Source organism: Rhinolophus sinicus, chromosome 9 (assembly GCF_057876585.1).
Source record: "Rhinolophus sinicus isolate RSI-liver-muscle chromosome 9, RSI-T2T, whole genome shotgun sequence".
Lineage (NCBI taxonomy): Eukaryota > Metazoa > Chordata > Mammalia > Chiroptera > Rhinolophidae > Rhinolophus > Rhinolophus sinicus.
The window spans coordinates 23,408,204-23,435,314 of record NC_142509.1 but is presented as its reverse complement, the minus strand read 5'-3'; the positions used below and the strand labels follow the sequence as shown (position 1 = coordinate 23,435,314).

The following is a 27,111-nucleotide window of genomic DNA, read 5'->3' as shown; positions in this document are numbered from 1 at the left end:
AGTCTGGGCAAGAGAAACGGCTGGTGGGGCTGTCGGCAAACGGGCCTGTCGCAGCCCCTGGGGAAGGTGGCAAACAGCCAGCTCAGTGTCGTCGCCAACACGAAGCTCTCTTAACACGGGTGGTCTCTGGCCCTCAGGTGCTGCTGGCGGCAAGCACGGTGAGCCAGCCCCTGGGCGGGACAGTGTCCAACCAGGCCACCTGGGATTCAGTCAGCCAAGGACATGAGAAAAACTTGGAGAAAACAATTTCTTTCACTTTGAACTGACTCTGTCCTACGACAAAGGTACAATTCAGCAACAAAAATAGTCAAAACTAAGATCCTCAAAATCCCAAGAGGCAGAAAATGACCTGCTTTGAACCATGCCAATGACCAAGGTCATCAGAGGCCAAGGCAGGTCCTGTTGCCCCCCCCCCCACGCCCCACACCCAGGGCCTGGGGTCTGGATTCTGAACCCGATGACACCTTCTCCCACTGGGAGGAGGCTGCCTGACCGTCTGAGGGGCTCTGACAGCGGCTGGCCGCTGGAGGGCATTGTCCAGTCTGAACTGGAGCAGTTCAGGTCCTCACGGTAAAGGGTCCTGCAGCTGGGACAGGTGGGAATGCTGTACGTGCAGGGCCAGGTGGGTGGGGAGCATCGGGGCCGTGAAGGGCCACAGGAAGCCAGGCTTCCGGGTCTCTGAGCGAGTTTGAAGAAGGGGAAGGGGATTCAGGGTTGGCTCAAATGGCTCTCTAATCCCGTGGGCAGGACCCAGGGTGGCTGTGGGGTGAGAACCATGAATGCATGGCCCACTGTCACCCTCTTGAATTTTCCAGATGTTTCTTCCCATCCTGTTTTTGCTGAATGAGACCCAAGTCCTTGCCTGTCCTTTAAAAGCCGCCATATTTGTTTTTAGTTCCTTTGTTGGCCTGTGGGATTCTTTTCCACTTGACACTAATCTTATTTGTCTGCCGTCCCTGCCTGTGGCCCCTCCGCTGGGCAGACTGGGCTCCCGGTCAGCAGTCAGCAGGAGGGTGGGGTGTGTGTGGTGCTGGCTGGGCCTCCCTCAGCGCCTCACCGGGGGCCTGCGTGGCAGTGGGCAACCAGCTCCTCAGATACTTGGCCTGGCCTCACGCCCGACACAGAGCCTTCTAGGTCACAACCATGACGTCACAGCAAAGGAAGTTAGAGAGAAATGACCCAACTTGTGGCTTCCTGAGGTAGCAAAGAGCTGTGAGGGGTCAGGAGAGCGGTGCCCCTGCCTCCAGACACCTCTAAAGTCATCCTACCCAGCTGCAAGCCACACAATTAACAGTCTGAAGAGACCACATCCTATCGCTTCAGAGCCCTCCTGGCCAGAGACCGTGCCCGGAGGACCGGAGAACGCGACAGCCACCGGCCGCCCTCCGCGAGCCTTACCTTGGACTGCAGGCCGAGGGCGCGGATGGAGGGGACGGCGATGAGGGCGAAGCGCTCGTACAGGTACTCGTTGGAGGAGCTTCCCTTCAGGAGGGCGAAAGGGATGAGGTACAGCTCCCCCTCCAGGACCAGGACGAGCTGCCGGTGCCGGCCCACGGGGCCGCTGGAGTGCATCAGGCCCTGCGGAGCAAGCATGGGGCTCACACGGGGCCCGCAGGATGGGCTCGCGCACGCCAGGCCCACCCTGAAGACGCCTAGCAGGACCAGGCACATCCGAGGGGTCCAGGGGGAGTGTGGGCGATGGGCTGGGTGCCTCCCACGGGAGCATCAGCACGTGGGGGCTTCCACTGGCCTCTCAGGCCTGAGGAGGTTAGAGGACTGAGTCCTCAGGTCCACGGGGCAGCGTGGGAGCCCAGCCCACGAGTCACGGAGGGGATGTCCCACCAAGGCAAGGACTGGCCCCAGTAGATCCAGATGTTCCTACAGGAGGCAGGGAATGAACACAAATGGCAGTTACCCCAGAAAGACCAGTGTGGGTCGTGGTGTACCCCAAAGGACCAAGGGTGGGGGTGCTGCACTGGCACAGGGACCCTAAGAGCAGTGTAGGAATGACTCCTCTCAAACAGGCAATGAGAACTCAACCGGAGCGGGACGTGTTGTCCATTTCAGTGGACAAGTGGCTAGAAAACCAGAGTGTGGACAGAAGGTTTGGGAACTAGGATGACAAGCCCTGGAGGAGAGGGACCTTTCGTGACCTCCGGGCCTCTGTGCTCCTCTGAGGAGTGGACGGCCCTTGGCTCTGCAGTGCTGTCCCCACTCGCTCCCCTGGGGCTGTCAGGGGATCATTCCTAAAGGTCCAGCATGAGGATGTGTGGGGGGGTGCATGCCGACCCACAAGAGACAGACACCCCCACATTCCCATTCTCTACAGACGCATTTCTTTCCAAAAGAATTGCTGATGGAGACCAGGGCTGTGTGAATCTTGGTAAAATAAGGAACGATTGGGAAGAGTGGGCTGGGCAGACTCAGCGTGAATAGAGATGAAGCAGAAGCTGCTGCCCGTGCTCAGGGAGGTGCCCCCGAGTAGGCCTGGGAGGCCCTGGGTCTGCGGGAGTCACAGCCAGGCTCCCCTCCCCCGGACCTCTGTCTGCCAGGCAAGCAGAGCGCCCACCAGGCTGCCTCCGTGCTCCGGAGGAGCGAATGTGCACGCCTAACGCGGCCGACGCACTGCTGTGGGCGCTCGCTGAGGGTGGCAGAAGGCACTCAGCTAACCCAAAGTGACACGTGCCTGGCAGGACATTCAGTTTACACAAACCCCCTGTGGCTTTGTTCTTTCTTTTTTTTAAAAAAAAAATAATTCTGGAGGCATCTAAACACAGCAGAAATAAAAATTATTAAGCCAAATTGCTTCTTGCTTGCTTTAAGAACTATATTTTCCAGGAAGAGATAAAACAATCCCTGTAGGACCCAGGAAGAAAGAAGTGGGGTGTGTCACAGCGCCCCCAATCCCGTCCGTGATGAGCGTCTGGGTTGGCACAGGGAGGTGGGAAGGATGGGAGCCTCCAGCTCTGCTCCACACCACCTGTCAGCTCCTGGGACTGGTGTCCCCACCAGGAGCCACACCGAACCCTCTGCCTGGTTTGGCAGGTGGAGTCGGCTCTGGGAGGCCACTCTGGGGGGCCACGACACCCAGTGTCCCCAGGGGAGCCAGAAGCGGGGTTGGAGTGGAGTGACCTTGGTGATGGGTCAGCAAGTGTGACAGTGACAACCGCTCACTGCTCAATGAGAGCCTTACTGCCCTACTGTGCTCAGTGTGGGGGTGCAGGCCACCTGCCACGTGCAACACCAGACCCCTCCCCGGCTGAGGTAGGGTTGCCAGGTGCTGTTGGACAAGATGCCAGCCCCACCCCTGCAGGTCCTCCCTGGACTCCCGCTACCAGGGCCCAAAGCCCAGTTAGTCTGTCAGGTGTCATCCGGCGGCCACGGACTTCACTGGAACACGTACTCTCAGACAAGCCCCCGTCAGGACAGCCCCACACATGTGCCTCAGTACTGGGTAAGGTCAGAGGTGACCGCAGGGGACAGAGCTGTGTATGGTAATTCAGGCACAAGACAGCACGCCCAGAGAAGGGGCAAGGAGACCTGCCACGACTTGCTGAAGGCTAAGCTAATGGCGACAAGAGGGCGAAGTCTCTGAAATTCTAGTCTGGGAGAGTGGGGCACTTCTCTGAACTGTGTGTCCCAATTCATAGATCTGGGTGCTCCTGGGAGAGGCCCTCGTGGCTGGTACTCAGCTGGCACGCGCGTACAGCCCTGGGCAAGGGCTCTGAATGAGAGCCCTGTCCGGGCAGTGTGGCAGGAGGCAGGAGACAGCAGCATCGGCTTGTGGGCAGACAGGTTGCACGGCAGAATGACAGCGCCAGTTAAAAGGCAGTGGGAAAACTGATTGAACATGTTGGGAAAGGGGCCCTGGAAACTGTCTCTGAATTCTGCCTCCAGGATATACGAGCACTGCCCTTGTACGGGAAGATTAGCTATAATCCAATGTGAACTTGAAAGTAGAAAATAAAGTGATGTCTCTATCCAAATTCATATCATCTGTTAGATGAAAAAGGAGGGACAACTCAAGGAAACGCTGCTCTGCGCCTCCGTCTGTCAGTCTAGAAGGGTATTTGCCGGCTTTGTAATTCCTGGGTTTGCAAGATAAAAGGGCTCAGCAACTAAGAGTCAAACAAGTTCCAGCAAAGACTTGGACTTTCTGACCTCTGAAGTTTCTAGAAATGGATCTTTTGAGGTAGAACAAGACAAAAAGGCCAAGTGCCCCTTCACTGTCACCAAAGGGCTGGGACTCTTCGCATCACAGTGCCTGCCGACAAAGAACGCTGGAGAGCTAGCTGTGGGCCAAGACCGGGATGGAAAGGGGCGAGACAAGTGCCCAGCAGGCGAGCATGGCGATGAGCAGACAGGCGCAGCTGAGGTCCAGCCTCTGCAGAGGGAGAGGGCTGGTCCTTTACATGGGGCGGGAAGTGGGCGCCATCGGGGTGGCTCTGGGTGGCTGTGACCAGTTTACAGCCTCAGCTACTGACACCGTGAACACCTGCCCTGTAATACACTGGATTCCTGCAGCCAATTCTCCTGTCAAGCGAGTGGGCGCTGAGCTTTCTCAATAGAGGGCTGAGGGGCTGCAGGGGGAAGGGAATCTCCTGCCAGCAGCCTAGGTTGGTGATGTGTGTGTGTGAGGACATCCAGGGGAGCCCAGAACCTGGTCCTTCTGTGACCTTACAGTCTTCACCTGCCAGTAATAACCACCCGACAGCTCTGTCTACGTGGAAACCAGGCCCAAGCACCCACGCAACCTGTGCACTCAGCAGGCCTCCTGTCCCCGCCGGCGCCCAGACTCCACTGCACACCCTCGCTCGTCGCCAGCTCTGCCACCTGCACTCGGAGGGTGGCCTGTGGCTTGCCCAGCATCTTTAGACCGGCTCCAGCAGGGCCAAACCAGCAAACATCTCTGCCATCCAGTGGGCTGAACCACGAACCACACCTTCTCCAGGGTTTGTCCTTCCCCGGGTACACTCCCTCAGCCTGAGAGAACCACAGACTTTCTTATATCTGCTAGCAAGTCTCTTACCACGTGGAGTAAGTCTTTATATTAAACTTCTCTGGGTGGTTTCTGTCTCCTGACTGGACCCAGACTCTCTGTCTAGCTGCGCTGGTCCAGTGACCAGAAAGGGAAGGTGCATTCTGGGGAGAGGCCTTTGCCATGGGGTCTGGGTCCATCTGCTGTCTTCCAGGTCTCCGCTCTGGGTGACCTGGAATTGCTAGATCACGGGGTGCGCGACAGGGTTTGGGGTGGTCCTGAGTACCTCGACAAGACGCTCTACTCCCTGAGCCTCAGCTTCCAACCCACAGGCCAGTGCTCATGCCCATGACATCACTGGCCTGTGGGGCAAAGCCAACAGCAGCAGGGTACGGGCCACCAGGCCTGGCACCCAGCGGGCACTCAGGACATACTGGTCAAATGTGAATTCACAACTGTCTTCAGGCGCTTGAAATAAGGCCCTATTATTTATACTGTTCTTTCCTCTGGGTGACAATCGTGTTTCCAGAACAACTCATTCCCTCTTTCTCTGGCGTTTACAAACAATCGGGTGGCTAAGACATGGAAATGGCCTCCCCGGAGCATCCAGCTCCAAATTTTAACTCAGGGACTGGAAGAGACCAATGTCACCACTATCCTTCTTGTCTTCACTTACCATCATCATCCGCAGCCATTCTTGAAGAGTCCAAGACACCTGACACCTGTGAAATCTACTACCAAGCATTTGCCCTGAAGTCAAATGTCTGAGTCTGTGGTTTTCCCAGGCAGCCCCCAAGGTCCCAAATGTTTGCATGGGTGGTGAACTCTGAGTCAGTGGGGATCTCATATATAGTCATGGTGACTAGGGGTCCTTCCCTGTTTAGAAAGCTTAAGAACTACATGCTCCACACACATCACCTGCATTCAAAAGATTAGCCTGCAACCTCCACACGTGGGGAGTTTTGTTTTCACAAGACGACACAGGAGGCCTCTCAGAATATCACAGCATCACAGGTCAGAAGAACAAACATCCCTGATCATGATGGGGGAGGGAAAGAAAACTCCTGGGCCCGTGAGCTTTCGGGTAGATTAGATTTGGAATGAATCTTTGTCTATAACAAAGATTCAAGAAGCAAAGAACTTCTGGGACTCTGGACATGCTAGAACCATGTATAGGGTGTAAGGATTTTTTTCCGGACTCACATTTTTAATTGAGTGAGTTGATGAAATAGAACCTTTTAAGGTAGAAGAACTTTTTCTGTGATACTTTTGAGGAATCTTGGCATCATGGATGGATGGATACAGTTTCTGCAAATATCACATACACTATTCCCCCTTTGGTGGATACATTCCAAGACATCCAGTAGACGCCTGAAACCATGGGTAGTACGAAGCCCTATATACAAGTGTACTATGTTTTTTCCTATATATACATTCCTATGATAAAGTTTAATTTATAAATTAGGCACAGTAAGGGATTAACAACAATAATAAAATAGAACAATTATGATGGATTTGGGGCCATGATTAAGTAAAATAAAGGTCACTTGAACACAAGCACTGCAATACTTCGACAACTGACCTGATAACTGAGACGGCTACTAAGCGACAAGCGGGCAGGGCGTGTACACAGCGTGGACACACTGCACAAAGGGAAGCTTCCCACCCTGAGAGGGGCAGTGAGAGACTGCATCACACTCCTCAGAACGGCACACAATTTAAAACTTATGAATTGTTTGTTTCTGGAATTTTTCGTTTAATATTTTTGGACCATGGTTGACAGCGGGTAATTAAAACCACAGAAAGCGAGACCACAGATAAGGGGGTATTAATGACCTGTTGGAAATAATCGTCAAACCATGACTAAAATCTACCAAGATGTAGTCATCTACCAAGAAATCTACCAAGACTGTAGACACTGTATTCCAACCAGAAATGCAAAAGTAAAAATTCAACCCACTCAACTGTATTCTTTGGCCACCAAACCACTAGTTTTCCTGAAGAATCTAAGAAGCGGAGGAGTGAGGCATCTGAGTGTTGAAAAACATCACCAATGGCCAGCAAGAGCCAGAGGGGCCTGCCTCCCCCCAGGGCCTCCCCCCAGGGACCACCTTGAGTCAAATGAGCCAAAGGCCGGCTCAGGCAGCAGGAACGCTTGTGCAGTGGGGCCGCTCTGTCTTGGCTGACCTCGTCCAAATGAGCCCACGCACCCTCAGTGGCAGGGGTGCCTCCCTTACCCAGCACCTGCCAGGGTAAGGCTGAGAATGCCCCTGCTGCACATCAGCCTGAACACAGCCAGAACCCAGGTGACTGTCACCCAACAGCACTGACCCAGGTGAGAACCACTTCCCTCATGGGAACTCGCTGATTCGTCTGGGTGTTCTTATCACCGGTTTCGGTGGTACAGACAGCTTGCAAGGAATTGCCTCCATTTTTCCTTCTCTTAATCAGTTTTAGAAATGTTTGCTGTCCTTGGGTAACATTTGTCCTCGTTTGAATATTACTACAGATGTCTCAATCAGAAATCAATTAGACAGCCTGGCGGTGTGGCTGCTGGCCCCAAGCATGCCAGTCCCGAGGGCCTCAACCTCCATGCCACACTGTGGAGTCCAGGTCTGATTGTTTCTATGGACAAATATTCCCCAACTCTCTCCAAATCCTCCAATCTATTGAGAAAACAGGCACCTGGTCAGTCTCGTCTCCCAGGGCATCTATTCTAGGGTAAGCTGGTCTCTTACACTACCTGACTTTGCAAAAGTCCCTTTCCCGAGAACAGTAATTACAGTCACGACCCAGCCAAAGCCTAGCTCTCCTCATGGCTGAGCCCTGGGCAGAGCCAGACCCCTGCCTTGCGTTCTTAGATGAGAGGTCTGGGGCAAAATCCCAGAGCTCTAGTGTTTAGGAAGGCAGTCAACCAAACTACCCAACATAAACTGCAAGTGTTAGTCGTTCCTGGGTTCCTGAAACAGGTACCTCCACTTAAACAGGTAGCCTCATTAATCCGAGCAGAGGTGGGTGAGCAGTACTTTTCTTTCCGATCAAAGTCATACACTCTTGCTACCTATCCTCTAACCTTGGTTTTTAAGACTGTAGACATAGGAAACAGGGAACTGAAATAAGTGGAAATAAAGAAAAGGATAACAGAGACTAGAAGTCCAAACTCCAAGGATCCTGAAAGTCCTCAAATTTGGACCTTTAAGGAGTGATTTGACCAAATCCTAGGGAATCTCCTATTCTAAAGCTGGTTCCTTGATTATAGCAGCTTCTGGCCTTGGATGGAGCCCGTCTGCGAATTGAGGAGCAGCTTTACCTGCAGCAGCCCTGCGGCAGCTCATCACAGCGGACGTGACCCCTAGAACACGGCTATGGGCGTGTGGTTCTGAGTGTGCCCACTGTGAGGACAGCGGCTGACCTTCCACACAGCAGGAAGTCCAAGCTCAGGGCCGTGCGTCACTCTCCGTCACTCTAATTAAAAACGAGCGCCATGCACACAAACAGGGTCCCAGTCTCTTTCACACTGAACAGTTGCAACTTTCCTTTGGTGACGTTTTCTCCTTTGGGTATCAGACAGGATTTGACTTAATGTTTGATGATGGTTCACGTGCAGATGTAACTGGACCCTTTTCAAAGAGAACTGGACATGCTCACGGCATCCTGACAGCAAAGCACAGTGTGGTTCCCGGCAAGAGCCACGGCGACATTTCCCTTAAGCCACATTAAGTCAAATGCTGGTGCCAGCCTACAGGGAAATATTCCTCTGTTTCACTTTCTATACTGTCTGACCTAGTCCCTTAGCAACAGGACTGCGGCTAAACAAAGGCAGCTGTTCAAATAATTACAAGCCCCATGTGAGGAGGCTAATCGTTTTAGTCTTGAAGTGTCAGTGATTCATAATCTTGGACTTTCGGTTTTGATTTGTATTTTCATTGTAAATGTGGGGCAGGATCTGGCTGTCTGGCAGCTGCCAGTGCTGAGGAGGCTGACGGTGTCGTGTTGCCCTCTAGTGGCCTCCAGAGCAGGCGGATGTGCCCGCCATGGGAGGGAAGCAGGAAGATGGCCCAGGCCCCCTTGTCCATCAGGGTGGGCAGCCCTGCTGAGGGGCTACTGGACCTCTCTGAGCTGCATGAGGCCCACGGGCCTCTGGTCCTGGCCCGCCCCACACCTGGGCAGTCTGTGAGCATCAGACAGGGGACCACCGACCGCGCCTCAGCCTTCTCCTCTGTCCAGCGTGCCCGCACATGTCAACAACAACAACTTGACTTGGAAAAAAGGCCTGGAAGTACACACTGTTCCCCAATAAAGCCCTGTTCCCCTGGCCCAATAAGATCTTTGAAAAAAACAATTCTTGAATGACTGGATGAAACTGGGAATGGGGGTGTCTCCTGATTAGAGTCCCACTTTTCAGCTAAGTGTTTCTGAAACACAATGGGTTGCTTCAGTCGCCGAGGAGAAGCTCTTGCTCTGATCATTTACCTCAATGGCCTTTGAAAGTTTACCGTGTCTCATTTGAGGTAGCCAAACGCCTTCACTGTGTTCAAACACCGAGTCACAAGAGAGCATGGTTGTAAACATTGGGACATAAGGATATGCTTTCGAACAAAATGCCTCACTTCCAGATTATGTGCACCCCAAAGGTGAGCGCGGGGCTGCGTCACATCCATTCACAGTTAGCGCCTTCCGGGCACCGTCACACGTGTCTGGGGCAGGGCCTTTTCTCGTCTTTAGTTAACTTTATAAAGATGGTTGTGATCATTGTTCTAATTCGCTGAGGCCTTGACTCCATAAATCTTCCCTTTCCTAGTGCCTCTGGAGGAACACAGATGTCCAGACACGAGCTACCTTCAATTCCACTGGCAGTTTTATTCTTTAAGTCACAGGAGAAAGTTCTGAGAGAGAAAAACTGTCTAAAAAACACCGTGCAGATTTTATAAACTCCTAGGATCCCTTTGAGGACGCGTTGTGGCGCTGTATCAGCCTTTCTCCAGGGCGGAAACACTAGGACGGAGGGAGGGATCGTCTCTACCCACCCCCCAGTTTCCTCTGTGCTGCCACCTAAAGGATTTCTGCCTTGAGTACAGAGGCCCTTCCCAGTCAATGTGGCAGCATCAGCCAGTGAAACAACACCCAGGTGTGTGTCCCCTGCAGGCATGTTGGTGGGACTTGTGATCCTATCCTGAAATATGCCAGAAACCTGGCACCGTGCTGCTTGGCAGGGTCGGAGGGCTCACCAGATTCAAAGCTGCTCTACAGCAGACTCAGTTCCTTCCTTCTGCTTCATAACCTCTCAGAAAGCTTCCCAGGACCACACAAGAGGGGTCACAGGAAACCCATTGGCCTGATTTCTGCCTTAGGTCTTCCGTTTTCAATGTCAGACTAAACCCCAAAAAACAAATGCAGCTTTGGACTACATGTCATTCCATAAACTTTACTGAGTGCCAACACATACCAGGCCCTGTGCCAGCTGCTAGGGACAGAGACAAGGGACCATCTCTGCCTCCAGGGAGTGTGAGGTGGGCAGCGAGGGAGAGGACGCGAGGCATGCCAAGAGCTGAGTCCTGAGCCCAGTGAAGTATCGGGTGCGATGAAAGACACCGGGTACGTATGGGGCCCAGCGGGAGGGACGGCAGGGGATGAAGGCTGCAGGGCCTGGTGAGAAGAGGGCAGGAAGGCTTCTGAGAGGAGGAGACACTTGAGCTGGGCCAGGGAAAGGAGAGGAGCCCTCCAGCTGCAGTGGACCGGAGCCTCCACACACACTGGGGTCACCCGGGTAGCGGCCAGCAGTCTCAGCCCGTCTCCATCTTTGTCCTCTGCCCCCTGCCCCTCCCCCCAACCCTTCCAAGTCAACATCCACAGAGCAAATAATCTGGGACCAGAATACACAAGGGGAAATGAAAGGGACTCAGAAGGCCCCAGGGAGTGAAATAAGGGAGGGTCCAAAGAGCCTTGAGAGGAGCTGGAGGATCAGGGCGTGAGCAGGGGACTGGCAGGACGTCAGCAAAGCGGTGGCACAGACAAGCTGAAGAAGCAGCCTAAGGGCTGGGTGTGTATTTCTCCCCGAGGTCTGGCACGCAAACCAGGGTAAGGGCCGCTGGCATCTGAGACGCTGAGTGCTCTCCGCAGTCTCGTCCCCTCAGTAAAAGGACACTGAGGGGACAATAATCCTAGGAAGGGAAGGATGGCTACATGTGTCGCAGGGAAGGAGAGGACAGGTCTGGGCAGCCGTGCTGATGAGACAGGAGACTCTGGACAGGGAAGGAGGGCTTGGCGCTCAGAGGCAGGTGTGGGCACACGGCGCCCTCGCCCGGCGCACGCCCGCTGCTGCCCCTGCCCTGCATGCTTTTCACACTCACCTCATGCCATCCCGGCTCTAACCTGACGAGCTCAGTGGTATCATCCTCACTTTCTAGTGAGGACAGAGGGACTCAAGGAGGGGAAGCAGCTTGGCCAAGGTCACCAGCCAGGAAAGGGCAGTGCCAGATATGAGTCCAGCCTGCCGGCTCCCAAGGGCTCTGTGCCCACCCCCACCCCCACCCCCGTGAGGGAAGTCCAAAGGGCACCGGCGGGCAGAGCAGTCCCTAAATAATATCAGGTAACTTGAGACACATCCTTGGCTGGCCGAGCAGGGCATGTGCAGACATTTCTGGGGACAAGTCCTCACTGTCAAGGTGTGGTTTCCTGAGGATGTGCGTAACCTCTGTCAGCTGGCTGGAGAGGAAGGCACTGCGGCTGTGGGGTCACTCCAACATCTGTGAGACAACTCGCCTCCCAGGCTGCAGACAGCCGCTGGGGGCACACGCAGGCCCACAGATGGCTTGCTGCCCCCGCTCTGCCCCCCGAGAGCCGGCCCCCAGGAGCACAGCCTCCACTTGCGCCAGGTGCCCTGTGCTTTCCCAGGGTCTGTTGTGCGCTGACTGCTTGTGTCCCCCCAAATCCATGTGTTGAAGCCCTGCCCCGCAGTGTGGTGGTATTTGGAAGTGGGGCCTTCAGGAAATAATTTGGTTTAGAAGAGGTAATGAGGGCAGGACCTCCATGATGAGATCAGTGCACTTCTAAGAAGAGGAAGGAACCAGGGTTCGCCCTGTTCTCTCTGCCATGTGAGGACACAGTGAGAAGGCGGCTGCCTGCAAGCCAGGAGGAGGGCCCTCACCAACACACTGCGCACGCGGGCACCCGGTCTGGGACTTGCAGCCTCCAGAACTGTGATCAGTGTCTGCCTTGTAAGCCGTCCCATCTGCGGCGTTCTGTCACAGCAGCCAGAGCTGACGAACACACCTGATGGGCTCACCACTCAGACACCAGACCCTGAGCCCTGCAGCCTCCCCACCCAGTTGGAGTGAATGGATTGAAACGTGATGTGCAAAGACCAGGGCCACAGAAATCTGCCAGCAGCCACTCTCGACCGTCTCAGGAAATCACAAGTGCAAGGGTATCTTTGATGTTGGACTCTGATGATGGCAGAGGCCGAGGGATCTGTTCTCACCAGAAAGCACAGCCCTACTCGAAGGAGCTCAGGCCAGACCCCCAAATGAGAGGTGGGGCAGTGGGAAGCACCCCAGCGGGGTCCAACAGAGCCCCCTGGCGTCTACTTGGGCGGTTCCTACTGACAGCTGCTGGGATGTACTCTGCACCTCCCTGCACCTCCCAGCGTGTGAAGGAGCTGGGAAGGCAGCCTTTCATTATGTGCCTGAGGTAAGCGAGGCTGAATGTACCCGGCTAGTAAGGACTTAAATCCGGGTCTGCCAACCTGAAGCTTGGGGTCTTGTCCACTAACCAGCAGCCAACTTTCAAACGCTGACTGAGAAGCTGGACAGAGAGAGAAGAGTCGTGTGCTGGAAACCTGGGCATAGGCACTGAGCAGTCAATGCTGCATTCTGACGCCAAGAAGCTACACGGCTCCGGGGCGGGGCGGGGGGGGTGGCGGGGGGCACTTACCCCTTCCATGGGCGCTATGAGCAGGTCATACAGAGCGCGAAGCGGGGGCCTGGCGAATGAGCTCTGCCTCCTGGGAAGAGAGGAGGTCCCATCCTTGGTAGGTGACATGGTGCTGCTGACCAAGCTCGTCATACTCTGGCAGCTCCTGGGGAGAGAAGGGCAGGGAGTGACCAGGGCGCAGGCAGGGAGGCCGGGACTCCCACTCACCCTCAGCCCTCCAGGTCCTGGCACAGGCAGGTGGAAGCTGCCCAGCAGGGCCCGGCCCAGGCCCTCCCGCCCCACCCGCCAAGCCCCTCACCCTGGCTTCGCCCCTTCTCCTCCCTTTCAGGTAATTTTCACAGAACAGTGAGCACTGACAGAAACTGCAGGGTAAACCAGCTGCACACAACAGCTTACATTTCTATGGAGTTTCCTGCATAATCAAAAGTCCCAAAGTGCTGTTCAAAGGATTTAATTACATCTCTGTGTGGCCCGATTGTGCGCAGGCAAACGTGAGGACCATTAGAATCAGCAGCAGCCACCCAGCTGACGGGGAGAACAGTGCCCCAAGGCCAATTAATCTGTGGGGGGGGGGCGGGGGGGGATGGACAAAACAGGAGCGTGTTGGCCCCAAGCTCAGCCTCAGGTCAGTCACTGGGCAGCCACCTGACCCAGCATGGCACCAGGCCCTGAGGCCTCAGCCCCGACTGGTGGGAGCCGCTGACCGGGCAGCACCAGCAGAGTGGTCAGCTCAAGGGTGGCTGCAGGGCTTTGTTTTGCTTTTTAATTTATGTTCCAATGTTTGCAGGGTACGTTTTATTAGTATGGATGGTATTTTCAATCCCAAGGACCCCAAGTTTCACATTCCCAACACAGGATGAGAATATTCATCGATTCATTTGTTCATTATTTTAGAAAATGCTTCCTGGCACCAGCGACCTGCGAGGCACTGTCTTAGGCCCTGGGGACCTGCAGAGGACATACCACACAGGTGACAAGATGAGGCAACAGGAGGGGAAACAAACCCGTTTCCAATGCAGGGGCCAGGCTGCCCCCGAGCAGCTCTCTGAACCTGCCTTGTGGTTTGGCAGTTGTGGCCTTAGCGGAGATTCTGGTGACATTCTCTGCACGTTACTGGATAGCCAGTGTTCTCCTGTCCTTGATTGAGACACTGCACTGTGCACAGTTTGGGGGTTTCTGCTGGTGCCCAAAGACCCTTAAAAACAAGGACCGGGTCTTACACCAGCTACACCGCAGAGCTTTGGCGAGTAGAGGCTGGTAGAGGCAGCTCCTTGGTTGTTACCTAAGAAAAACCAGAAGGCGGCTTTTCTTCCTGGGCCAGGCCAGGATCCAAAACCATCAGATGACATGATCTGAAAGATTCGTTTGTGTTTTCCAGGTTTGACTTCAACCACCTGGCCTTCCCTGACTCTCCCTGGTGTTCTTAGCAATGTCCCACGTGACCTAAATCTAAAGTCATGACAAGCCAGGCTGTGAGCCCCACAGCCCCTGACCCTGCTCACTGGCAGGGAGGAAAGAGCCAAGGGCTTGGGGGGCCTGGGAGATGCTCACGTCTGCTCCTCCACCTCGTTCACTCAGGAAACGTAATTGCAAGTGACGGGGGCCACACCGTGTCATTGCCATCAGAGACAGTGAAGCACAGATCACCCTGGAGTGACACCCAGAGGCTCACTTGATTCCACAGAACACGGTGCAAAGAGCAGTGCTGCCCTGAGGAGCACACCAGACTGCTCTCCAGAGGGGACATTGGCGTGGCACACAGTGTCTCACGCACGGCTCTGTGTCCCTATGCTTGCATTCTCGGCAGATGGATCACAGCCTAGAGACCCATCACTGCTACTGGGACAGCACGATTGGGCAGCAGTGCCTGACCCCAGGCACCTCTAGTTTCATTCCCTAGGATTGTGGGCTCGTCACCCCACTCGAGGCACCTGAGTCTGATTAACCCAGCCGCAGACATCCAGGGGGAGTGACGTGTCTACAGACACCACCGTGGTGGCAGGTCCCCATGGTGACTGGTGGGGGCTCCACAATCCCCAAGGCTCTGAACTAATGAGCTGCCGTTGGAAAAAGAGACCCCATGCCCACGGCACCCCCACCTCAGATCCTCTTTGGGTTCAAGGAAACGGTAGAATCCAAGTTGTGTAGGGAAGGCACAAGGCACCCCTTCCAGATGACCCAACGCAGGCTTCTTACTCCAAAATTAGAACCACATGCACGGTCTGTCTAACTCCTTCCTGGTGAGGGTGTTCCAGGGCACAGGACGTCAGGCTGGCAGCACTCTGGAGGCCTGGGCAGGGCACCCTGCTTGCATTGTGAGCTGCTGAACCATGGTTTTTCGAAGCAGCATGGCCAGGAAGTGCCCGGGAAGGGCAATTCAAAAGAGAAAAATGTCTGGAGGGAGGTGGGGAGGTGAGCGGTGGACAGACCTGATGGGTGCGCTTCATGGAGCAAATCGCTTACCCTCTGGACGTGGCTTTTCTGCCTCTGCAAAAAGGGGCAACGCAGCCCACAGGCGAGGAGTATTAGGATTGGGGACGATGACTGCAAAGCATCCAGAACCCCAAAGAAAGGTGGCGGGAGTCTTAGCTGGTGGGGGAGTGAGTGAGACAGAGGCCTGGGCGGGCGAGCAGAGAGGGGTTGGGGACCTGAGTGCACACGTGGATGGCAGTGGTATCTTTTTATTGAACCTCACGAAGTGCCAGAGACTGAAAGGGCTCAGCAACACTAACCCACAGAGCGGCCGGACTACGTGCCCGTGCTGAGCCGGGAGGAAAGGGGCCTGCTCAGCAGAGGTGGAAGGGGCATGAAGGCACAGACCCTGACAAGCTGCTGCTCAGGCAGAGCCGGGGAGGGCGTCCTGGAGAGACCGTCTGGGGTGGGCGCAAGGGATGAGCTGGAGTTGTCCCGCCTGTGGACAGAAGGTCACCCCAAGCCAAGGCAACCACATACGGACGGGCATAGAGATTGGGGCGCCTGGGGCAAAGAGTGTGGGGGCAAGTGGACAGAGGGTCAAGGCTGCAGGCTGGAAAGGTAACTGGGCCAGGTGGGCTGGGGGCTCTGGGTTATGCTGTGAGGAGGAGACGAGGCTGGTCCAGCGCCTTTAACACTAGGCTGGACAGCAGCTCCTCCTTCCAGGCCAGTTCCTTCCCAGGGATGATCAGAGGAAGGCTGCCTGCGGCCCGCACCCTCCCCTGAGAGCTCTCCTGTGGGTCTCCAGGGCTGTGCAGAGCAGCCGCCATCGCATCATGTGACACCCACCCTCACCCCTCTGCTCTGAGCTTCTCTTCAGGGGCAGGCACGTACCCCAAGAGATGCCCTTTTCAAATAAAAACAAAGGCCCAGCAAATACTCAGCTGGTGGTTAAAAACACCACCACCAACCAACCGGAAACAATAATTTGTGGTCAAAGACCTTCCCTCCCCGAGCTGGAGGCATGTGTTGCAAGCACCCCGGAGCCCCAGGCAGCGCCTCCCAGGCCCGCCTCTCCACTGCTGCCCCCACCTCTTCTGCAGCAGTTCTTCCGGCAGGAACTGCCTCCCAGTTTCTCCACACTGGCAGCCCTTGCACCTTCCTCTGCCTTGACAGCAGAAGCATGTGCTGTCCCCACGGGAGAGCTGTCCCAGGACAACAGACCCAGGGGCAGAGAACTGGAGGGCAGGAAACCCAGGCCAAGTGCAACTGAGGGTCCCTGGACGCCAGAGGCCTCCTGAGGTGCAGGTGTAGGGAGGGTCTCTGGCTCAGACAGGAAGACAGGACGGGCCCCCCCGAACTGGCACTGGTCACGGTGGCCGGCTGGCGGCATCCTCGCCTCCGCAAGTATCAGGTGCCACGGTCACCTGTGCAGACTGCAGTCACAGAGCTGCCTTTCGTGTGGTTTCTGTTTTGACTAAAACCTTGACAGTGACTGACTACAGCTGTTGTGCTGGGGTATGTCTGCCTAGAGATCGGCCCAAAGATAGATTCAATAATTTAAAACAGCCAGGCAGTCAGCTGCTTAGCCCTGAGCCTGGGAATGTTTACGGCCGATGCAGAGGACGGCCAGGCTGCCTCCAGCACCCGCTGGCTGTGTGACTCTGGCAAGGCCTGTTCCTTTTCTAGTCCCCTCTTTTCCTGGTTTGTAAAAGGAAGGGGCGGAATTAAAGTCCTTGTAGGTCTCTTCTAGCTTTAAGAAATTAAAAATTTATCAACCTAGGAAACTATCAAAACAGTGGTGGGTTTTTAACCCCTCTGCTGACTGACAGGACACTGCCACAGCCCCCACAGCCCGAAGCCCCGCAGCCATCCCTGGGCCCACACCGTGTGTTGCAGTGTGAGTGCGGCTTTCCAGGGCCGTAATCTGCCCAGAAGAGTTGGCACTGCTGCTCACGCCCCCGTGGTCAGATCTCAGAGTCACAGCTGAGTGGTAGCGGGTCCGCTGGGCTCTGAGCCTCTGGCTGGCAGTGGGTGACAGGTGTGCACAGGTGTGCGGGATGACCTGCTCCCTGCTGTCCTTGCAAGCGCATCTGGCTCCTTCCTGGCACTGTCGTGATGGCCTAATGCATCCATCACACTGTGGAAGTACAGCTACAGGGTGGGGTGGGGTCCTCAGTGGTGGGACCTCTGTTACTGCACTGCTTTGATTTCTGTGGGGCCTTTCAACCTAGCTGGCTTCCCTCTGCCCTCAGCTCTCTGGTCCTAACAACCATGTTTTCCATTTCTTTCTTACGATGGGTGCTTGGACAAGAGGAAACGCTTCCCAAGTGATAGGGGCGTGAGACCCAGGAGGGGCTGCACTACCCACTTAGGCACCTGCCAGGACTGCCACGTCCACAGCACCCTCTTGGGGCCCTATGCAGTGGGGTTGCTCCTCCTTTACAGATAAGGAACCGACTTGCACAGAGCTGCAGGCAGGGCAGGGCTCAGGCCTCCCATTTGGCAGGGGAAGGGTTTTCACTGCACCCTCCCTGCGTTCAGGACACACTGAGCAACCTGCCGACCTGCGCCCATCTCCCCCACCCCTCCGTGTTGGGTTTGTAAGGATGGAGCTCACCGCAGCTCGGAGCCTCTGTCTAGACTCCAGAAGAACAGTCAGGGAAGGGGGGCCGGGCTCCGGATTCACAGCGGCACTACCACAAAGCTCCAGCAGGTGGCACTGGCTCGCTTTCCTCCATGCCTGTCCATGTACTGCCAGGGAGCCTGCCGGGCGAACTGACAGCCGAGCTCTGGGCCGAGAGCATTTTCCCACACCACACTGTCTTTATAAGCTCATTCCTCAGATGATGTTTATTAAATCTACTTCTGGAGAAATATTCGTTTTCTCCACAGCATGGCATCTGTGTGGTGATGGGAACAGGAGAGGGAGCGAGCATGTGTCTAGGGAGAGGGAGGCCAGCAGGCAGGGGGAAGCTGCCTGGTCCCTGCACGTACAGAATGCAGGGCTCCGAGATGATATGTGAAGCGCAACCGAGGAGGGCAGAGCATTGGGGTGTAGTTTATGTCTCTGGAATGATGACAAACACCAGGCGGCCTGGGCAGTACTCACTGCTCATGAATCTCCTTTCGGGATGAAGCGATCCATTCCCCAGGCAGGGGGATTTACAGCTGGGGTGGGGCTGCAGAAGGCCCTGTGTGCTGAGCCTCACTCCGGCTCACGGGCACGTTGCAGCCTCACACGCTGCCCTGTCGGGGGTGGGTATGTGCCTGCGAGGTGTGAACAAGCAGCGTGGCAAGTCTCATCCACTCTGCAGTGCTCTGGGCACAGGCTGGCTGCTCTGGCGTCCCAGCAGGGCTCTGCCTAAGAGGGGAGTGAGGTCACATAGACTGCAAAGCGTGGCGAGCCCCCCATCCCAACACACACACACACTGGGTTCTTGGCTTTCACATTCAAAGATGGAGAGCTCCATGAGCAGGCATAAAGGGGAGCAGGGGCTTGACTCCCCCTTAGGTGAGACTAATGAAGGGGGCTCCCCAAGCCTGCGGGATCCAGAGATAGTCAAAGTGGCTCAGCCGTCTCTGCAGCCGGGAAGGAGGAACCAGCAATTAGAACTTGGTACAACGGGGCAGAATCGAGAGGGAGCAGAGCTCGCGTGGACAGGCCGCCTGCAGCTTCCCCCAGGGACCGACTGATATACTGTGACTGTGACTCACTGGTCTGGGCAGAGGCAGCAGCCCCGGCAGAGCGCAGGGGAGCACCCATTTGGAAAGATGCCATTTCATGAAAACGCAAAGGGGCACCCTGACTGATGTAGGAACTAGCTTTGCTAGGGCTCTGCTCCTCATGGCGCCAAGCAGAAGTGACGGTCACTCACTGACTCACTCAGGCAATGCGTGCTCGCCGAGGGCCTCCCAGGGGCGGGCCCAGGGTGACTGCAGGGGGCCAGTCAATAGGGAGACGGGGTCTTGTCCTCCTGGGGCTTATGATCTCGTGAGGACCAAGTAAGGCCTGTGAGCTGCTGTGAGTGTGCATGTACGTGATCTTAAAGCTGGAATGCAGGCAGGAGGGCCGAGGCCACCATGGGTATCTTCTCCTTTCCCAGCTCTGTTCTATGTCCTGTCTTCCGGATCTCAATCCCCCCCAGGCACACGGGGCCTTCTTGTCTGACTGTCTGGACACCGGGCCATGGAGGAAGCGGAGCCAGGAACACTCACCTCTGAGGGCACATCTGGCCATGACATATTTCGGACCAACGGGAAGATGGGACAGAGGGAACTACCCAATATGGGACATCCTGTGCAATGGGCCAGATGTGGTCTGTGACGTGGGGGCATCACTGAGATCTTCACCACCAGGTAACCAGCCCCCTCCACTGTTCAGAGATGAGTAAATGGGGACTCAGGTTAAGCATCTCGCCTCAGGCTGAGATGTCAGGGGAGGGGTCCTGCTCCTATAAGCAGGTCTCCGGTCTCTGGGGAGCCCAAGGCCTACAGTTGTCACGACCTCGGGCCCTGAACCCTCATCTGGAGTGTGTCCTCTCCCCCAGGATGGCAGACACTACACAGGGCACCAGTTTCCAGGGCCATCTGCCAGCATGAGCACGGCATTGCCCCTGGTCAGGGCTGTGCAGGGGGTGGGGAGGAGGGAGGCTGCTTCCCAGTGGTGACGAGCTCATTCTAGGTGTGCCTGTCTTCTCTCAGCCGCGCGTTTCCTCCGCTGCTCGGGCACAGGGCTCCTCACCTTCTCAGGATGTCTTTATCACACATTTTCACTTTCCAATGGGCAGTTCAGGTGGCTTGTGGTCTGTGCTCGCAGCGCAGGAGTGAGCCAGGCTGCCTTTCCAGGCCGGGGGAGTTCTTCCCCTGCTCCCGCTCCACTGCTCTCAGTGGGGGCTTCCTGTCTCGCAGGAGGATTGCTCTTGGGAGGGCCCCTGGCGCACAGTGAGCAGAGTTCCTGCTCCACGGGGATCTGCCGCCTTTAAAACCATTGGTTCCTTCCTCCCTGCCCTCAGCCCTGGCAAAGATGCTCCAAAACCCTCTCTGGGGCTCTGGATTCTGAGCTGCATCTTCTGAGGGATAAGAGTTGACCTCAGATTTGAACAAGTACCTGGGTTTCAAGGCGCCATTGGAAAAATTAATTGGCAAATCCATTCTATTCAAGTAGCCAGAGCTGCCGCAATTCAGTTTGAGAAAAGGACCCTGATACCGGTAGTTCAGCGACGCTCCACCATGAACACGTCACATAAAGGGTTGCCTCCTCTGGGAGACGAAGGCTGTCAAACGCTGCGTTTTAAGCAATATGCTGTCAGCACTTCTGCCTGTTCACCTCCTTAATTACCACGTGCCTGCTCACTAGGCCTGGCTCTCTCCTCTGGAGCAGGGTGGGCTCAGGCGGGGCCGCTCTTAAGACCAGGGACGAGTCTGGGCTGCAGGTGGCTTCTCTCCCCGGGCCCTTGGGCTCTTCCAGGCATGCTGGGTCCTCGGCAGGTTCACAGCCTAGGTCAAGGGTCGTGGCACACCCCTCCACCGAGAGGGTCTGGCTCACCCTCCCACAGGAGCCACAGCCTCTGCACACTCAGGGTGCTCTGCCGTGGCCGGCTGCTTTCTGGGACATGCATGAGGCTCCACAGCCCAGCCTGGAGATGGTCACCTTGGAAAAACCTGATACCCAGGCCAGCCTTGCACAGCCTTTACCTGCTGACCCCACTCAGGGGTCAGGACAGTCGGCCTGAGCCAGGAAGTCAGCGGTGGCTGGAGAGAAGAAAAGATGACCCTGTGTGTGGTAGTCTGTACCTCCTTAAACCAGGCATGGCACAAGGCACCTTGGGGGACACAGGGAGGAATCAGATGCAGTCAGGCCTTGGGCGAGGACGCAGCCTGGGAGGTGAGAGGACATGGATACATGGAACTAAAACGCAAGGCGATAAGCGGTGGCTCCTTATCTGACACATGAAGTGTCAGAGAATTTTAGGGAAGGACAAAACTAGTCCTAGTCAGGGCGATCCACGGTGGACTCGGGAAAGAGTCTGTGCGAGAGGCCACCTCAGGGGAAAGCCCTCTGGCCATGTCGCGTGCCCAAGCCAAAGCCCCGAGGTGAGAGAGGGCAGGTCCAGAGCCCCTTTAGGTTAGGCCAGAGGGTAAGGGGAGAACGGAACGGGAGGTGGGAAGGATGGCGGGGCCAGGCCGTGAGGACTCAAATGCTACGCTCCGCCACCTGAACTCAGCTCCACTGGGAGCCCAGGGGACACTGAGCAAGAGAGAGTGAGCAGAGCAGAACTGCACTCCAGCCAGAGGGAGGAGGCGAAGATGGCACCCTGCTGGCCAGGGGGGTGGTAAGGAGAGCCTCGAGGGGGGCGGGGGGCCCAGCTGTGCACGGGGAGGGGGTGGCGTAACCCCAGGGAGCATCTGCATCTTGTGAGCTTGCTCCTGGGGTCACATCCAATGGCGATTTCTGGAGAAGAGCGAGTCTGAAGGAACGGTTCTGGCAACAGGAACAGACTGCAGGATGGAAACTAGGAATGTTACAGGCTCGACGGGCTTTGGGGCGTGGGATCATTGGGGCATAACGGCTGTGGGGAACAGCGGGAGCAGCACTCCTTCAACGTTACTTGTCCCATGAAGCACCTGGGGCCTTGCTTGGAATGCAGACTATGAGGCAGTAGGTCAGGGTCAGGGCCAGAGCGGACGGACCACTGGGCTGACCGCTCTGCTTTGGCTGCTGGGAAAACTCGGAATCCAGTCTGTGCCCTTCTCCAGCAGTGCTAACACCACCGGTTTTGTACGGAAACTTCTCTCCTTCTCTTCTACCTTTATTTTCTCTCTATCTTGATTTTTCATCCGTTTATTTTTTTGTATGATTTGGCAGCATTTGTATGTTTTGGTAAACTGTCTTAAGTTCTGGAACAAGAACGTGAACAAATAAACAAGTGGTAAAGAAAACATTATTTATAAATTAAATTTGCCTAAAGATACATTGGCAAGCTTGATCACTTAGAGGCAACCTGTGGGGAATCCTATTACATTCTGCATAAACTTGTCACTACCTGATGGGCCTGATTTTAAAGTGACTTCTGATACAGTTCTTAATTTCACACCTCACCTCATTTGTATTTGTGCTGCCTGGGGAGAAGCACAGATGGGGGAGAGCACGTGTGCCGGCACACGCAGGGTGTGCTGAGCGGGTGGGTGTGTCTGGGCAGCATACAGGGACAGGCGGGGCCTGAGGAGGACACAGGCTCCTGCCTGAAGCCCGGTGGCTGGACCCACCTAGGGAGCAGCTGTTGGCAGGGACGGCCCCTGCCCTGAATCGCCACTGTGAGGGCTGGCCCAGGTCAGGGTTGGAGAAAACACTCTGCCTCCTTGTTGGGCCAGCAGAACAGACAGAACGCTGGCCTCGAGCCACAGAGCCACCAACGGAGAGCAGAGGACAGGGCTGGCAGGACACCAGCCAGAATGGAGTGTGGAACCTCCAGACTCAAGGCCAGGGCTATGGCTGTGACTGCTACCCAGTCAGACCCTCAGCCTGCATTTACGCAAAGGCTTTCTGGTATCTGGAGGCCAGGGAGAGACCGTATGAGGAGGAAGAATCAAGCTACTCCATCGGGTTGTGGGGTAAAAATTTGATTCACACAGTGGTTGATTCACCCCCCAAAAAGGGGCCTTTGGTGCCATAGAAACCTCAGAAGCAGGTGGGGAGAGAAAGAAGCTACTTACTACCCAGCAGGGTCTGTCTACGCATCATCGCGTTTACTGCCTTCTCATAGCAACTCTATCAGCAGGCATCATTGCTCCCATTTTCCAGATGAAACAATGAAAGGCTCAAGGTCACCCACTAATAAAAGCTAGAGCCAGGTTTCAAATCCACGTCTGTCTGGCCCCAGAGCCCAAGGTTTCTCCCCTCCACTCTGTGCCTCACCCCAGAAAAATGCCTAGACTTAACACAGGGACACAGCACACCGTCTGCACAGGGCCTCCCGGCTTACGGTGGACTTTGGCAGCATTGCTGTAGCCGCTTCAGGGCAGCACTGGAGGCAGGCACGATATGGATGCTTATAAAGAACCATAACCACGGGTCCACGCAGACACACGCACACACATGAGAGAGGGACACAGTGGCTTGCACAGGTTCCAGCTTCCTAACAAGGCTGACCCTGCGGGGACAGTTGTATTTCTGTCCCTAGACTCCTATGCAGTGCACACATCCCCTCCTACCTCCACTGCAGGCCAGGCTTTTGCTCACGGATTTGGAGGCTAGGGTGGGCTCCTCCCTCCCCACTGTGAAGGGCCGACTCTGGTGTTGAAGTCACAGGGGGTAGAATGGGGGGGCAAGCACTGCTATCACCCCTCCATGTGTCCCCCTGCAGGGGCTTTCGTGCATCCCCTGACACAGGCAGCCAGCTCTGGCTCCCCGGCCCCCTAGTTCTTCCACTGGCTACATACCCCATACCTTCTACTGCTGAGGTCTTCTTCCCAGGAGGCAGCCTCCTGGGTGGGGAACCAGCAAGTGGCTGAGCCCGTGTGACCTACCCGCTGGGACAGGCACACGTCTGTCTGTATCACATCAGATGTGGGCATGCAGACCCCACCATGGCGAGCAAGCTCTTGCCTGGCCCCTCTCTTTAGTCTCTTTTCTTCCTGCACCAGTCACAGGAGGCTGGTTCCACGGGATGGTGATGCTTCCCTCCTCTTCTTGCAGGACCCCCAATCTTTGTGATTGATTCTCTTGGAGGACCTCCGACCAGGCTGAGGGGGCTCACTTGCTGATCCCCCCGCCCTAGTCTCCTTTTGGAGGAGGGGGTGTGGCTGAGGTGCTAGTGCCAGTAGGAGGTCGCAGAGACCTGAGGGAGGGCTCTGGCCTGTTGTGGCACTGCCCCTTAGAACCGGGAGACTTAATACTCATCGTCCTCTGTTTCAGCTCTAGCCAATAATCTCTGGGCAACAGGAAAGCCCCAACAGGAAGTCAGAACATTGCTCTGGGATACTGGTCCCAATTGATCCTTGATGGACGCACTTTCAATGCCAAAGTGCGGTCCTGGGACCTAGAATTCAGGTGCAGTTGAAAGCCTGTCCCATTCTTCTTCCCCTTTTCTGCAGCAAATGTGATCTGCTAACTGCCCCCAGGTGCGCGCGCATGCACACACACACACACACACACACACACACACACACACACCCTTCTAGCCCTCAGCATCACTTCCAAAGCCTTCTGAAGGACAAGAGGCACAGGCCTTTCTGGGGGCTGCTGCTCTGCCTGTGGGGCCCACCCAGGGTCAGGGCGCTAAACAAGAAAAGGATCGTTGTTCTTCTTCACTAATGGGACCTGCCCTGGGCTCGACATGCAAATGTATTTTCTGCCCAACTACACAGGGAAAAGAAAAACAGTGGTTGTAGAGACTCAAAAACAAAGGCAGAACAAAGACCGAGTCCTGCAGGGGCGAGAGAGAAATCTCTAAAGCCAAGGCTCACTTGCTTGCATCAACTGTGGCAGCCTCCTCGCCAAACCAGTCCAGCAAACCGCCCGGAACAAAAGGGCAGAGGAACCCATGAATCACCGAGCTGGAGAGCCCCGCAAAGGGGAGCTGGTGCTGCTCCAGCACACAAGGCCCTGTGCACATGGCTGCTTCCACTTCCCCTCCCTGGGCTCCAGGGGATGAGCGCTTTGCCAGCCCCAGTCAATAGCAGGCGTCTGCAGAAAAGCCACTGCTTAGCTGTTGCATTCAGTGACAAAACTGCACTTCGGAGCCGAGATTCGTGGACATGGAAGGGGCAGAGAAAGAGGCCTGGGACCCCACACTTGGCAGGCCTTGAGGTGGGGAGGCACAGGCAGGCAGGGCAGCTGAGAGGCACGACCTACACCCCAGCTTTGGCATCGCAGCTGGGTAGGTCCCCACCTTCCCCGGCCTGTGTGTGCCCCTCACCTGTGACACGTGAGGCTGGACTGCAAGTTCACAAGGGCCCGCGCCGTTCTGACTGACAAGGATGCCTCTGCTTTCATGGGTCCCCAGTAGCTCTGCTCCCCTTGGATGGAGGCCAGAGTCCCACTCTTCCTGGGCTTTCTAGGAAGTGGCAGAGAGCACATAGCATGAACCTGTCCTGGGCCGTACTGCCTGCTGCACTGAAGCTGAAAGAACGCAGGCTATTTCCCCTCATTTAATTTGCCCTCAGAAACCTCTAGAAGGTCAGGATTGGAGAGTCTGCAGAGACAACCTCCAACCCCTTTCACTTTCCTGAGGGCAGGCCTGAGGCCCTGCTGAGGGAGCCGGGTGTAGAGCAGCCAGGCAGTGAGGTCTGGTGGCTCCCCACCAGCCTCGGGGCTGGCCCAGTCCTCCGCCTGGCTGCAGGCAGAGCTGATATTGTTTAAACGAACCAATGGATTAATGCAGAGGATTGTGCTCAGAGGACCTACCTCAGAGCTGCTTGGAAGGACAAATGTTTTCCCAAAAGAAGCAACTCCGTGATCCAAAATTCACACCACCTCCCATCCAGGGATGAAAGCTAGGACCCCAGGAGCACCTGGTTTGACCCTTTCTTGCCATGGCCCAGAGGAGGGGCTCCTGACTGTTGGCGCACCTGTGACTGGGTCAGCACGGGCACCTCATGGCCCGCCTTCGGCACTCTCGTGTAAAGGACATGAGGCAGGATTGGAAGGGGAAGGGCAGGTGAGGCCACGACCCATGGTGGCCCACGCCTGCAGCACAGGTACATACAAACTGCATCCCTTCCCAAGTTTATCCACTCACATTATCTTAGTAATTCAAGTTTAGCACTGTCCTTCCTACTTGACGCAAAACGTACAAAGGCACCCTGGGTACGGTGCCTTCTATGCATTAGGAAGCCTGCCAGTGTGTTCTTTAGATCTTAGCGCCTTCAATTTCCACATTGAGGGAACCCTGCAAAGTAGGAAGCCTGTCCCTATTTCAGCGACGAGGAAACTGAGGCTGACCATGGTGAAACTAGCTTGCCCGGTGACCCACAGCTGGCACGTGGCAAGGCTGGAACCTGAGCCTCGAGCTCTCTGCACTCTAGTTCCCAACCACGAATCCCATCCCCTGGAAGAGTCGAGAATCCCTTGCCTCATGGGCCCAGAAGCTGGCAGAGGAGGATGTGAGTCTAGGCCCACTCCCGTGCTTCCTCACACGGGGTCACGTCCCTACCTGACGGACACCTTCAAAGGGGTTAAGGAAGAAGGAGGCACTGGGGGTGAACCAGCTTCAGGTTCTGGCCTCCTTTCAACCAAGCCGCCAGTTCCTACACCCCTGGCCCTTGGATCCCGTCCCGTTCAGCTCACCCCTGGGAAAGTAAACACACGTTTGTCACCCTGACAGCACAATAATGAAACACAATGAGGAAACTAGGGCCCGGAGTAGGAAGAGACCGGGCACACAATGCTCCGTGCAGCAGGGCCGCCAGGCAGAGGCTGCCCGAATGCCCCCAGGGCTCCATCACTGCCCTCCTGTGTCCCAGGCTCAAGCTGCTGCCCTCGCAAGTCAGACCCACAGGTTACAGCAAGGACCTGAGCGCATCCAGGATGTCTTTCTGGAAAGGTCTCCCCGAATGTTGACCTTTGTTGTTGCCAGGCAGCCAAATGACAGTGGGACAGGTACCCTTCAACTCACCCACCTGACCCTGTTTTTCTGGATGCAGCGCAGCTGTCACCCCTGATTCAAAGATGCAGGGGTGTGCTGGTGGGCAATTTCAACCTCGACTCATCGCACAGCCACTATGTGGTTAAGTCAAGGGGAGACGGGCCATCCGGGCAGACAGGAAGGCCTGGGGCTGGAGGAGTG

The 27,111-nt window shown here is 55.9% G+C and overlaps 1 protein-coding gene across 3 annotated transcripts in view; it reads right to left on the bottom strand.

Annotated features, from left to right (window-relative positions):
- The window catches only part of TTC28 (tetratricopeptide repeat domain 28), a 611,103-nt gene that overhangs the window by 19,741 nt on the left and 564,251 nt on the right, over positions 1 to 27,111 (bottom strand). For all 3 annotated transcript variants that reach the window (XM_074321572.2, XM_074321573.2, XM_074321574.2), the window contains 2 exons: positions 12,911 to 13,055; positions 1,399 to 1,578 (listed from right to left, as the gene is read on the bottom strand). In XM_074321572.2, coding sequence (XP_074177673.2) covers positions 1,399 to 1,578; positions 12,911 to 13,055 — 325 coding nt within the window. The remainder of the gene's footprint in view (positions 1 to 1,398; positions 1,579 to 12,910; positions 13,056 to 27,111) is intronic.